The sequence below is a fragment of the Ovis canadensis genome, chromosome 4 (genome assembly GCF_042477335.2).
Source record: "Ovis canadensis isolate MfBH-ARS-UI-01 breed Bighorn chromosome 4, ARS-UI_OviCan_v2, whole genome shotgun sequence".
Classification (NCBI taxonomy): domain Eukaryota; kingdom Metazoa; phylum Chordata; class Mammalia; order Artiodactyla; family Bovidae; genus Ovis; species Ovis canadensis.
Genome location: NC_091248.1, coordinates 75,541,923 through 75,556,077, shown reverse-complemented (window position 1 = coordinate 75,556,077; position 14,155 = coordinate 75,541,923). Strand labels below are relative to the sequence as shown.

The 14,155-nt window shown below is 41.9% G+C and overlaps 1 protein-coding gene across 1 annotated transcript in view; it reads right to left on the bottom strand.

The window, feature by feature from the left end:
* Positions 1 to 14,155, bottom strand: part of AOAH (acyloxyacyl hydrolase) — a 197,201-nt gene that overhangs the window by 106,262 nt on the left and 76,784 nt on the right. Inside the window, exons 7-11 of the mRNA XM_069588031.1 lie at positions 9,672 to 9,732; positions 8,511 to 8,581; positions 7,588 to 7,636; positions 4,865 to 4,913; positions 684 to 778 (exon numbers count right to left, since the gene is read on the bottom strand). Coding sequence (XP_069444132.1) covers positions 684 to 778; positions 4,865 to 4,913; positions 7,588 to 7,636; positions 8,511 to 8,581; positions 9,672 to 9,732 — 325 coding nt within the window. The remainder of the gene's footprint in view (positions 1 to 683; positions 779 to 4,864; positions 4,914 to 7,587; positions 7,637 to 8,510; positions 8,582 to 9,671; positions 9,733 to 14,155) is intronic.

The window sequence follows — 14,155 nt, the reverse complement described above, 5'->3', positions numbered from 1 at the left end:
ATCGCAGTTTCACATCAGGCAATTATTGTTTCACCTAAAGTAGTCTTCCCTGATCTCAGACTCTTTCTTTTTCACGAGTGCTGTCCCCTCAAATTATTACTGAGAATCTGATTTAGTATCTTACAAAATTCACTTTCCTGTTGCAAGCTGTTTTTGAAAGAGCTCTCCTCTTTGGAGATCATGAACATTTTTTCTATATTCAAATGTTTCTCTGTTTTCTCATCCTTATGAGGGAGTGCTGTGTTTGCCCAGTTTTGGAAACTGGAAGAGGCCCAGTTAGAGAGTGTTCAGGTTCATGTCTGATTTCTTCAGTGTGCAAAAAGGGATCAAGGAAGAATCGATCATTTCTGTAGTTTAATTTCTCTGGATCAGCAGTCCCATTTTCTAGAAGGTTGAAGAAGGAACCACATCCCAAGGCGGTCATGTGACAAGCCCTTCCCCACTGTGCCCACACTCCTTCCCGCCTGTCAGGGGCACCATCCTCCTTCTCTAATGGACAAGATTGTTGTGAGACTGTTGTTCTTATCACATTGTTTGAACTGGACTGAACTGAAATGGCAGCGGATTGTGCTGAGAAGGGAAATTCGCACCTGTTTGGCACTGGCATTACATTTATAGAGAGCAAGGGGGAAACAAACACAAAGGCCAGCACACTGGGGATGATTACTGCCAAAATTACTTACCAAAGACATCTGCGAAGCTGTGATCCAGTCAGGAGGGATGTGGAAATGAGCCCCAGCTGAGTCCCCCAGCAAAATGACTCCCCTGGGCTGTGAACCTAGGGGGCACAATTTATTTGCATTATTTATGCACTCAAGTAGTTTGGAGCCTCCAGTTTAGGTAGTTAGGTGAACACATACCCTGGTGTGTATTCCATGCATGGAGCATCATATCAGTGATACATTGCCACTTTTTGAGTGTTGGAGGATGAGGGGCATAGCATTTAGGAGCTGAATGAGATTTCTAGGCCACTGAAACTGCCAACTAAGCTGTAGAGATGCAGGTGTGTTTCCTAGCTCCGCATAAAACAAACTGCTGTGCAACCTCTTAAGTGAATGATGGATGAATAAAAACATCAGAAGTTTATCTGAACTCAGAAATATGCCCAGATTTTGGTCCTGAAAATTACTTATTTGGAAAGCATACCCATTTCTATTATAATTCACTTTAGGAATTAGTGATATCATGGAGCAATTTTGATTTTTCAAACATGTTATGGATTTTTAAAGTCCTGAATCTGTAAAGGCAAAAGTGCCGAATGGACAATTATGGCTGATTGATGGAGAAATGGAGAAATAAAGTCACTGTGCAGCCTTGTAAATCTGAGATTACAAATCACTTAATCTGATTCTGAGGAATTCACCCATGGGTGGTGCGTGTAACTCTTCCAAAATTCTTAAAGTCCTGAAAGAATCAAGTGATTCCTCCCAGACTCAGAGAGGAGAGCCTCCTTTCCCCATCTACAAACCCCCTGAATCAAGCCAAGGATGGTTCAGCCTTCCTCCAGTGGCTCCCTATCTCAGGATTCTGGGACAGCTAGCATTTGGCTATGCAACTGGGGACTGAGAAGGCCCAGGACATTGAAGAGGGGATGGGACTTCGGGAATCCAAGAGACTTCCCATAGTGAACCCAGAGCCTCACATCATGGTTTCACTTAGATGTTTATTTATTCATTTATTTGTTAATTCATTCTTTTATTCATGCAACAGCATTTCTAAATGGTATGACATATATTGGGTCCTTACATTTTCTACCTCTGTCCTACTCCCCTGACAGCTTAAAGACAGTTAGACTTTAAGTTGATTGAGGACAAGGACTATATCATGTCTGCCCATGAAAACTCAGAGCCATGTATAGTCCTTGATGCATAATAGGAATAAGTATTTATGAAATATCCTGTTGAATGAATGAAATATTTTTAAATGTTAGGAAAAAGCACTGCAGAGTTCCAAAGAATAGCAAGAAGAGATAAGAAAGCCTTCTTCAGTGATCAATGCAAAGAAATAGAGGAAAACAACAGAATGGGAAAGACTAGAGATCTCTTCAAGAAAATTAGAGATACCAAGGGAACATTTCATGCAAGGATGGGCTGGATAAAGGACAGAAATGGTATGCACCTAACAGAAGCAGAAGATATTAAGAAGAGGTGGCAAGAATACACGGAAGAACTGTACAAAAAAGATCTTCACGACCCAGATAATCAGGATGATGTGATCACTAATCTAGAGCCAGACATCTTGGAAAGTGAAGTCAAGTGGGCCTTAGAAAGCATCACTACAAACAAAGCTAGTGGAGGTGATGGAATTCCAGTTGAGCTGTTTCAAATCCTGAAAGATGATGCTGTGAAAGTGCTGCACTCAATACGCCAGCAAATCTGGAAAACTCAGCAGTGGCCACAGGACTGGAAAAGGTCAGTTTTCATTCCAATTCCAAAGAAAGGCAATGCAAAAGAATGCTCAAACTATTGCACAATTGCACTCATCTCACATGCTAGTAAAGTAATGCTCAAAATTCTGCAAGCCAGGCTTCAGCAATACGTGAACCGTGAACTCCCTGATGTTCAAGTTGGTTTTAGAAAAGGCAGAGGAACCAGAGATCAAATTGCCAACATTCGCTGGATAATGGAAAAAGCAAGAGAATTCCAGAAAAACATCTATTTCTGCTTTATTGACTATGCCAAAGCCTTTGACTGTGTGGATCACAATAAACTGTGGAAAATTCTGAAAGAGATGGGAATACCAGACCACCTGACCTGCCTCTTGAGAAATCTGTATGCAGGTCAGGAAGCAACAGTTAGAACTGGACGTGGAACAACAGACTGGCTCCAAATAGGAAAAGGAGTACATCAAGGCTGTATATTGTCACCCTGCTTATTTAATTTCTATGCAGAGTACATCATGAGAAATGCTGGGCTGGAAGAAACACAAGCTGGAATCAAGATTGCCAGGAGAAATATCAATAACCTCAGATATGCAGATGACACCACTCTTATGGCAGAAAGTAAAGAGGAGCTAAAAAGCCTCTTGATGAAAGTGAAAGAGGAAAGCAAAAAAGTTGGCTTAAAGCTCAACATTCAGAGAACGAAGATCATGGCATCTGGTCCCATCACTTCATGGGAAATAGATGGGGAAACAGTGGAAACAGTGTCAGACTTTATTTTTTTTCGGCTCCAAAATCACTGCAGATGGTGATTGCAGCCATGAAATTAAAAGACGCTTACTCCTTGGAAGAAAAGTTATGACCAACCTAGATAACATATTCAAAAGCAGAGACATTACTTTGCTGACTAAGGTCCGTCTAGTCAAGGCTATGGTTTTTCCTGTGGTCATGTATGGATGTGAGAGTTGGACTGTGAAGAAAGCTGAGCGCCTAAGAATTGATGCTTTTGAACTGTGGTGTTGGAGAAGACTCTTGAGAGTCCCTTGGACTGCAAGGAGATCCAACTAGTCCATTCTGGAGATCAGCCCTGGGATTTCTTTGGAAGGAATGATGCTAAAGCTGAAACTCCAGTATTTTGGCTACCTCATGTGAAGAGTTGACTCATTAGAAAAGACTCTGATGCTGGGAGGGATTGGGGGCAGGAGGAGAAGGGGATGACCGAGGATGAGATGACTGGATGGCATCACGGACTCGATGGACATGAGTCTGAGTGGACTCTGGGAGATGGTGATGAACAGGGAGGCCAGGCGTGCTGTGATTCAGGGGGTCGCAAAGAGTCAGACATGACTGAGCGACTGAACTGAACTGAAACAAAAATAGTGATGCTACCGTAGGGTCATGTTTGAGGCTGTTTGGGCATTAGCAGTACCATGTTTTCAGTACTATGTGGTTGGTATTAGTAAGTTTCTCCTAAGAGTACTGGTGGGTTTCCCTAGTGGCACAGTGGTAAAGAAACCACCTGCCAATGCAGGAGGCGTGAGGAATGCGGTTCAGCACCTGGGTTGCGGAGAGCCCCTGGAGGAGGAAATGAAACCACTCCAGTATTACTGCCTGGGAAATCCCATGGACAGAGAAGCCTGGCAGGCTATAGTCCATGGTGTCTCAAAAGAGCTGGACATGACTTAGCAACCAAACAAAGAGTACAAAGACTACTGGTGGCCCAGGTGTTAGTGGCATTCGGGCATATAGAACACAGAGCTTTTGTTCAAGTGTTTTTGGGAACTCTCAGCAGTTATAGTTTGGCGGCCTCCCTCAAGTTACCCACATACAAGCCTTTAACCCATTTGACACAAGGGACTCTGTCAATACAAGCCCAGATGTCTGACCTTATGGTGTATTGAGAAGGACACAGAGCAGATTGAAAATTATCACCTCCAGTTATTTTCTTATTTGGAGAAGTGCTGGATTTCAGTTACCATGGTATCTATTTTACAGCCTTTAAGAAAAAACTGAATTTTATATTTGTGTATAGTTGATTAATAATGTGTTATCTTCAGTTGTACAACAAAGTGATTCAGTTACGAATACACAAGTATCTAGTGTTTTTCAAATTCGTTTCCCAATTAGGTTGTTACGTAATATTCAGCAGAGTTCCATGTGCGATACACTAGGTCCTTGTTGGTTACCCATTATAAAAGTAGTAGTGTGTACATGTCCATCCAAAACTCCCTAACTATCCCTCTAATAACTTTCCAGTCACCCAATAAAGGAATCAGTTAAACTCAGTTTTTCTTTGTCTATATTCTGCCTCATTTCTATAATCTTTTTCATATATTTTTCTAATTTGTCATGAAAACAAATGTAAACTGGTCAACATTATGCTGTAGCACCAGGCATTTCCTCGCTTGTCTGTTCGATTCAATTTGACTCAGACTAGAAAAGAATACTCTATTAGGATAAGTACACTGACTTTACCATTCATACCTTCACAGAATTTCTTCTCGTATGGGATTCCATCTTTTGGATCAATACCCTTTAAGAGAGAAATGATGAGATTAGCAGTTTGCTTTTAAATTTATGAGACAGAAGTACAGAATCCTCCCCAGATGGCTTTTAAAGCACAAAGGCAAATCAGTAGATAAAATCCTTTAAAGTCTCTTGAGCCCTTAATCCAAGGTAGCAACATTTTAGGCTTTAAGGACCTGGGGGTAGGAATAAGAAGAATCCAAAAACTGGACCATCTTGTTCAGAAGAATGCAGGGCAGGGCTCTGAGTGCTGGAAGTGTCCCTGGAGGGAGCACTGAGGGTCCAGTCAGTGCTGGGACACAGGGTCAGCATGGGCTCAGCGGTCTCTGAACTGGAGCTCTAAGTATCCTGACTTTTCCAGTGCCTAAGGAGCGATGCTTCTAGAGCAGTGATCCTCAACAGGGCTGGTTTTAAGGCAGCCCCCTACCCGCCCCTGCTCTGCAACCATCCCCAAGGGACTTTGGCAATGTCCGGAGACATCTTTGGTTGTTACAGCGTGGGGAGGGGGAGCTACAGGCATTTATGGGGAGAGGCCAGAGATGCCGCTGATCATCCTACATTTTGCAAGGCAGCCCAGACCATAAGACATCATCCCAAATGCTGATACAGTGAGACCGAGAAACCCATAAGTGAGGTTGAACTTGCGAGTTGGACAGGGTTACCATCGCTGAGGGCACTTCCTAACACTGAATGCTAAGTCTGTGCTTAGTAGAGTAACTGGTCCTTGGAAGGTTCAAGCAGAGTCTGGATAACCCTAAGGAAAAGTTAATATACATATGTAGTTATGTTTTTTGCTTTGTTTTGCTTGTCAAACTCTGGGCTGGAGAGCACTGGCATTCCACTAGATAGTAATAGTATTAACAGTATTCTAGGAAGAGCCTGATGGTCAGAGATATATTGGAAACAGTGTGTTCACTCTCTTGGTCTTGGGGGCTCCCAGTGTGCAATAAAACATTAAAGATGCTGAGAAATTTGGAAGTAAAGAAAACTGTTTAGGCTTACTTGACCCAGTACTTTCTAAACCTGGGTATAGCACCCCTCCTCCTGTTTCTTTTAACCTCCCACTCGACAGCGAAGTTCCTGGACACAGTTAGGGAAATGTTGGACATGGTGGTTGCAAAATTCTCTCTGAGTTCAAGATGATTTTGTGATTCTGGGAGTCAGTTTTCCTCTATGGAAAGGGATAGGTGTGAAGGTCATGTGTCTTTTTCCAATTAACTGATGATGAACTCTGAGTCTTGGCTCTCTGAGCTCCTGGTGGATTTCCACTGGTATAGCACAGTCTCTTATTGGCCTTCCGTATGTAGGAGGGGTCACATGTCAGAGGCAGGGATGGGGTCATGGAACCAAGATAGGAGCTTCACATACTAATAACCTCCGTGTCATCCAACAGGACAGCTGAGCTTGACTCTATCAGAACAAGAGCTGCCTTAGGGGTCCTGACACCTCCATACCTTAAGACTAGGGGTGATGTCTTCCCCTCCTCATGAGATGGCAATTTGACTAATGATAGGGTGGTTGGGGTGGGCTATACGAGGTACAATCTGTCTGGCTCTCCATATCCCAGAAACAGTAGCCCATCAGTGTCCTGGAGAGAAGAAATTATTTACAGAAACTTTCTCCTCTTCATCCAAGCAGACAAATTAGGCAGCCATTCAGAGGCAATTTATCCTGAAGCTGGGGAAACTTAAACTCCAAGGCCCCTTGTTTGTATGATTCCTGCCTGTGTGAGTGCTGGGAGCAGCTGGGAGCTGTTTTAGGTGGAGAGTGTTTTAGGTGGAGAGGAGTCTGGGCTGCAGTCAGAACAATGTTTCCACTTAAGCACTCCTGGTAAATTGGAAAAGAGATCTCAAAAGAAAAGGACCTGAATTTCCAAGACTCTAGGAATTTGTTAAGATTTCTTTTATCATTCTCGTTATCATACTTTTATACTTGATTTTGCATTTGGTATACTTTTTCCTTTATGCTGCTGCTGCTGCTAAGCTGCTTCAGACGTGTCTGACTCTGTGCGACCCCATAGATGGCAGCTCACCAGGCTCCCCCATCCCTGGGATTCTCCAGGCAAGAACACTGGAGTGGGTGAGAACCCCTCAAATCCTGTAAGTTCAAGACCTCACAAAATTTAGATTTGCTGCCATTGCTGTCCTCAGATAAGTGTTTGGCTTCTCTCCTTCCTTCCCTTTTCTCTACTGGCAGCTACTAATTTATTATTCATAAGGAACCAGGGTAGCAGCATAGATGCTTCGGGATGTAGGTAGTGGGGAAACTACAGGTAATTTCCACTCTGCCTGGCCAGCTTTATGAAACAGGAAAAAAATGGCTGCAATGAAATGGTGACAGCATGTGGTTTGCTCCACCAGCTGTCTGGGTTGCTGTAAAAACTTTGCTAACACCACGATTCATTTAATTTCACACTGTTTCAGACAGAACCAAGGGGTTAGATGTGAGTGACCTTGAACAAGGCTTGCAGTGCCTGTGACTGAGAGCCTCAGCTCTCGTTACATCATTGACACTTTTCACGTGTGATTGGATTCTATGCCTCTCTTTCAAACAGCAGAAAAAGAGTTGCCTTAGCCTACCATCTATCTTCTTCCTTAGGTCTGACTAAGCAAACAGGCAATGGGCTTGTAAGGAGGGCAGAAAGCCGGAGAAGAGGGTTAAGTCTGAATTTAGTTGCTTACCCAAATGCCATTACAGTTGGAATCTTGATATGAGTCCCAGTTGTCTGGCCTACAGAGAGGACAGCCACATGAGTCTTCAGCACGTATGTATCACTCTGAATGTCAGCTTCCAAATGAACGAATGAATGAATGAGTGCTACACCAAGTGTCACCGACAGCCAACAGGCTCTTCAAGGAAAAATGCCACACGCCATTGTGCGTTGTGGCCCACAGAACCCCCACTCGGCCTCTTTGTCATTCTCTTGGCTTTGGGTGTTTGCTGGGAGCTGGGGACCAAATGCAGCCTTTTCATAACTGACTACGTTCATGGGTGGTATTGTTGGGTAATGGTGCTGATGAGCGTAATGAACACATCTGCAGTCTATTTTCTTCAGACAGGCGATACCATTAAAGTTACGCCTCTAAAGTCCCAAACATCTGGTTAATGCTTCAGCACTGTAGTCACAGCTAAGATGAAGGCTGGCATATCCAGTTTGAGTTCTGAGATGGGATTGGCTGCACATCAGCCTGGGACTAAAATGAAACCCGCACTCCACGCCCCGCAGCCCTTGCCTTACTCTTGGCGGAAAAGGCTGCTCTTTCTGGGCCCAGGGCTGCCTGTAGAGCTTGAGCAGGAGGAGGGATAAACATCCACAAGAACCTGTCTACTCACTTGTTCCTTCCACTGGACTGTAAACTCGTATTTCTGTTTGTTCACCACACAGCATGATGCAGAGTGCTTGGCAATGCTCCATGAGCATTTTGGGGGGCAATAAAATGAATAATTACTGTTTTTTTTTTTTCATTGAGTTTTACTTCAGTAAGGACATGGAAGTCCCTTCTCTCTGTAAGCACGAATCCCCTAGGCTGGAGGAGATCATTATGCCTCCTGCCTCCTTTTCAGAAGGTAATTTTCAAAATCAGTGATGAGCAGAGACCATTACCTTCTGCCTGGGTATGCCATCTTGTTGCTGTCGTTGCAATCTCTCCCTCGCCAGTGAAAGCCCCGCAGTGTCTGAAAGTGAAGAGCACACATAGGAAGGGTCAGTTCTGCTTTGATGCTGTCCACGGTGAAGGCCAGTCAGAGCTGTCAGAGGGGTATTGACATCTGCAGTTTCAAATTCAAATATAGTCTGGGAACACCAGAGATCACTAAGAAAATTAAAATGAATATGCTAAGACCTCCCGAGTGAGGTGAAGTATAATATGGTGCCAGGGCCAATCATAGGTGTAGCATGCACACACCACGCGTGTGTGTGTGTGTGTGCTGTTGTGTATGTGCCAATATGTGAAAGTATGGGGGTGCAACTGTGTGAATTTGTAAATACGTGAGCATGTGTGCATTCACATGGTTATGCAAATTCATAATTCATAATTCACATGTGTGTCTGTGTGTACATGTGTGTTCATGTGTATGTGTCTATGTGTACTTCCACACACAGCAGGGCCATCCAACTCCCTGAACTTTCTCTATTAATCATCAACCTTCTCAGGCCCCAAAGCAATTGGTTTATTTTGTCCAACAATTAATAATTTTACTGAATAATTAAAAACTCTAGCCAAACTGGTTATTTGCATGGATTTATTATATTTTGACATGTCTGATTCAAAAGGATCAAGAACCATGATGATGTCAAACAATGCTTTTATTTCTCAAATTGCCAGGTAGAGTATCTGAGATCCCATCAACTTTGGAAAGTTTGTGACATCTGTTACTTGCTTGTTGAATTTCACAGAGAATATTATGATATCCTAACTGTTCTAAATCAAACATGTGCACACAAACACATATACACTTTTAAAAAGTAAGTTAAAATATATTTAAGAATTTTGAAAATAATTCATGACGTTTTCAAGATAACTGTTATCCCCATGGAGAATTCCAGCTGGGAATGACTTCAGGAAATGAAAACAGTCTAGGCCTAAGATCCACTTTGATGGTCCATGTGGAGATAGCATAAAGGTATAGAAACATTATAAAATGGTGTATTACCAAATTAATAATACATTCAAATGGCATTCAATCCTGTCTTATTAAAGGAAAGAAATTTATAGGAAGCAATGCAATATTTACTGAACGTCTGGTTACTGTTAACAATACTTACTGGGAAATCACTATACTTGTCTGAATCGGCATCACTGAATGGCACAGAATTTTGTGTAGCTCTAGAAGAAAGAAAATGAAACACCTGTGAGCTAAGAAAAAAGAACGTGTTTGTGAAAATAAATACAGACATGTTTAGATATGACTGTGTTGAGTTTACTTAACAAAACCCCATTCTAAAAATAAAATTGCGGGCCTAAATAAAAATTTTAAAAGTAAAGATAAAATTGAGTACCAGCCCAAATTTACTTATTTCTGTTTGCCACTCAACAGAACGATTTTCTCTCTGACATTTTACTTGGCCTATATGGGTAAGTAAAATATAATGAACTCAAGTTTTAGAGGGCATGGGATATGGCTGTTGAGGTTCTCAGGAAAGGAGACTGCATTTTTGGGCCAGTCAATGAACTTAGTACTAGAGATTTTACACATTTTACATATTCTGGGACAGAGTCTTTTCTTAAGATTCTCCTCTTTTAAATCACTTCATCTGAGAACCGTTAGGCATTTAGTTGTCCATCCCCTTCAAGAACCGGATGTAATTGATGTGACTGATGATTGAGCAATTAATGCCAAAAACTACGGATACCTCCTTTGAGCGAGGATTTCCCTTAAGTCTTCACCACCAGACTCTCCCCAGCTTCCAAATGCCAAACATTGTTTTCCCTTTAGGAGAATCACTTAACAGAGTAGCAGGCAAGTGCCATCATACGGCAGAGGAGGTTACTCTTGGAGCTTAGAATGTAGAGAGAGTACCACGCTCCCTTATAGGTTTTAGTAAATGGTCTTCTGAATCAAGAGCTTCTGAGCAGTTCTGAGAGTCTCAAGGCTAGCGAATTCAGCCAGAGCCAGCATGGAGCCTAACTGGTGGTGTGGAGCCTGTCTTAAGAGCTCCGGGATGGTGGAGCCACTGGAAGTCCACTTTATAGATCTCTTGGGAGATGACATCCCCTGTAAAAATAGGTAGCGTTCTCCTATGTATGTATTTGACCTCTTGGATAGCTGTTTTAGGCTCCTAGTTGAGAAAAGGAGGAAAGACACAGAGCAAGAGAAAGAATAAGAGGAAGAGGGGGAGGGAGAGGGATGGGTTAGGGAGGAGAGAGAGGATGAACAAACCCAAACAGCCATATTATCAATCTGAGAAAAAGCACTGGGTAAAAGGTCTCTCTCAATGATGTCAAAACTATCTCCTTCTACCTTTGCCGCCTTGGGGGTGAGAGTTTGTCCTTGAAGGAAGGAACAATGAGTTGTTTCTAGAATTAGAACACTTGGTCACTAAATTAACCTTTACTTGTTTATTTTAAAGGCTCAGAGTAACTAACCAAAACCATACATTCTAGACATGCATGGGTAGATTGGCCATCCTAAATCTCATAAGTTGCAATTTACATAAACTCCACAATCCCTTATTCATAGCCTGCATATCCAAACAGTCCTGAAAACCAGGAGTGGTTTCTTACTTTCAATGTTGAAGCTAATTTATTTGGTGGCAAAATTTAACCTAAACCAATCTAAGGCAATTCATAACCTGCTGCTGCTAAGTCACTTCAGTCATGTCCGACTCTGTGTGACTCCATAGGCAGCAGCCCACCAGGCTCCCCCGTCCCTGGGATTCTCCAGGCAAGAACACTGGAGTGGGTTGCCATTTCTTTCTCCAATGCATGAAAGTGAAAAGTGAAAGTGAAGTCGCTCATAACCTATACCCTACTTAATATGACTATCCATATATTTCACTGCTGAAATATAAATGTGTTTAGTCAGGAGTGCTAAGAGTGTAAGTGAGTGTGGTGAGTTATAGTATATGCATGATATGTCACTTTCTTAAAATCTGGGAAATTCTGAATTCCAAATTACATCTGGCTCCAAGGTTTTGGACAAAGCGTTGTTGACTTTTACTATCATTGCTTCTGCAAAACTGTATAAAATTTGATACATTGTGTATCCTTATAGGTGCCTGGTTGTATGCCAAAATATTCATTCATTCATTCCATAGCTATTTTTGAAGTCCCTACCATGTGCCAGACATCATGTTAGATATTAAGGATAAGTATTAGATACATTTCCTATGCTAGAAGAGCTCAGTGATGGATGGGGAAAACAATGCATTAATAGATAGCTACAGTGCTATGGAGAAAATTCTCTAAGAGAGTTGTGCACGCAGAGGGAAGACATTTCCCTCTCTACAGGGAAGGAGGCAATCTTAAGGTGAAATTTAAAGGATTAGAAAGTATTTTCAAAGCAAGTAATTGGGTGACAGGCATTCTAGTAGGAAGGAAAAATATGGGAAGCCCTTTAACATAGCTCTAGGTTCTGAAATTAGACTCCTTGGATTTGAATCCCAGGTCTGCTGTAAACTTAAGGCAAATTATTTCATCATTTTTACATCTGTTGGCTCATTTGTAAATGGGGTCAATGTCAGTATCTGCTTCCTTGGACTGTTGCAAAGACTAAATGAGTTGTTACATGTGAAGTGAGGAAGACCTGTGCCAAGCATGTGGTAAGTATTCACAAAATATTAGCTCTTTTTTTTTATTAGGCACAGTGCTAATAAGCTATCCCAAGGGTGGCTTCTAGGACGGGGCAAACAGGCCTAAGTTGTCTGGTCTTCTGACATTTTGGTTTCTGGATATATCCCCAATTCAACCCATGGGTTCTCTTCAGATTTTCAGGTTCCCAGCCATATAATGTCCAATCCAGTTATGCATGTCTATTATTTTTAGATATTTTTACCGTAAATTTCTTTGCTGTAAGTACCTTCACAGCAAGCATTTTTGTTACAAACATTCTCACTGTGTAGCTAATTGGCCATAAGACAATTTTGCCATAAAAGGTAAAATGACTGGTTGATAGTTTGTTTTGATATGTATCATATGAAAATCATGACAAATGATGATGATTTGCCCCAAGAGCCAGTTTCTTATTTCTAAACACATTACAGTAGAGGAGAAAGAGGCTGAGGGCCTGAAAAAGTGCAAGTTTGAACTCACATTTCCCATAAACCTCTGGAATGTTTATCAACAGACATGTGACCAGATGCCAGGATCACACAACAGTATAGAGGCTTTCATAACAGAATACAAATGTGTGTGTGCTCAGAGGTGTCCGACTCTTGCAGCCCCATGGACTATAGCCCACCAGGCTCTTTTCTAGGCAAAAACATAGGAATGAGATGCAATACAAAGCTTGGGTATAAATATGCATCCTAATATTTGGAAATTGATACTTCCTCTAACAAAGGAAGAAATTTTAGCAAAAAGAAAAACTGTGATGCCGAATGAGGAGGCGAATCAATGTGTAAAGCACTAAGAATGAACAACCCGGAAGAAAAGTGCTCAGGTACAAGTCACAAAATAAGGTCAGTCATCTGCACAGTAGTGCCATTAAATCTACGCACCCTTTAAAGGGACTTCCATGGTGGCTCAGATGGTAAAGCATCTGCCTACAATGTGGGAGACCTGGGTTCAATCCTTGGGTTGGGAAGATCTCCTGGAGAAGAAAATGGCAACCCACTCCAGTACTCTTGCCTGGAAAATCCCATGGACAGAAGAAACTGGTAAGCTACAGTCCATGGGGTTGCAAAGAGTTGGACATGACTGCCTTTCATTTTTCACCCTTTAAATATATTCAGATATTTTATATGTAGTAATAAAGTCTCTTTAATTTTGTAATTAGCCTCATGGCTAATTAGTTATATGGTGAAACTAATGTTTGTGGCAGCAAAGATGTTTAAAACAGGAAACTTATAGTGAAAATACCTAGAACTCCAGTTGGCTGGTGCAGCTAATCACCTGCTTGCTTCCCCTGCCCTTTGCCTGGGGTCTGGCTGACAAGCTTGACCCAGTGAGCAATTGTGACTGCAGCTGAATGTTATTCGTTACATAATATTGAGCTATTCAAGCTCAAAATGCCTAAAACTATGTCATGAAACTGGGGCATTACAACAAAAGAAAACCAGGGAAAATAAAGTATCCATGAGTATCTGCCTCACATTTGAATCCCAGGCAGCAGTGCAGGCTCAGAGTGGCTCTGTTTCTTCTGCACATGGATGTGTTACATGCATCTCTGTAAGATGCAATGAAAGCAGAGAAAACCATGGAAAGATCCATCCTGACATAGTTACATGGCTCACCATGTGGTGGGGATAGGGACGGAGGTGCGTGGCAAGAGCAGGGCAGAAGCAAGAAGGAACAAATGAGAAAAGCCGAGAACGATGAATTAAAAATGTGATTAACATAGCATATGATAGCCTGTGTGAATTTATGTGAAATAATATATAGGTGGGCTTGAGCATTTGGAAATTCAATAAAAAGAATAAATTATCGATATTAAGAGGGGACCCTCCTGACTCACCATTGCTGCAATAAAAAAAGAAAAAATTAGGCAGTGTATAGACACTGTGAATTCTGATCAGAACAAAACAACAAAATCCTTGGTTGCCCCATGGTAGTAGCCTAGTATCCTGCACATTTGTGTCTATTAAATTAG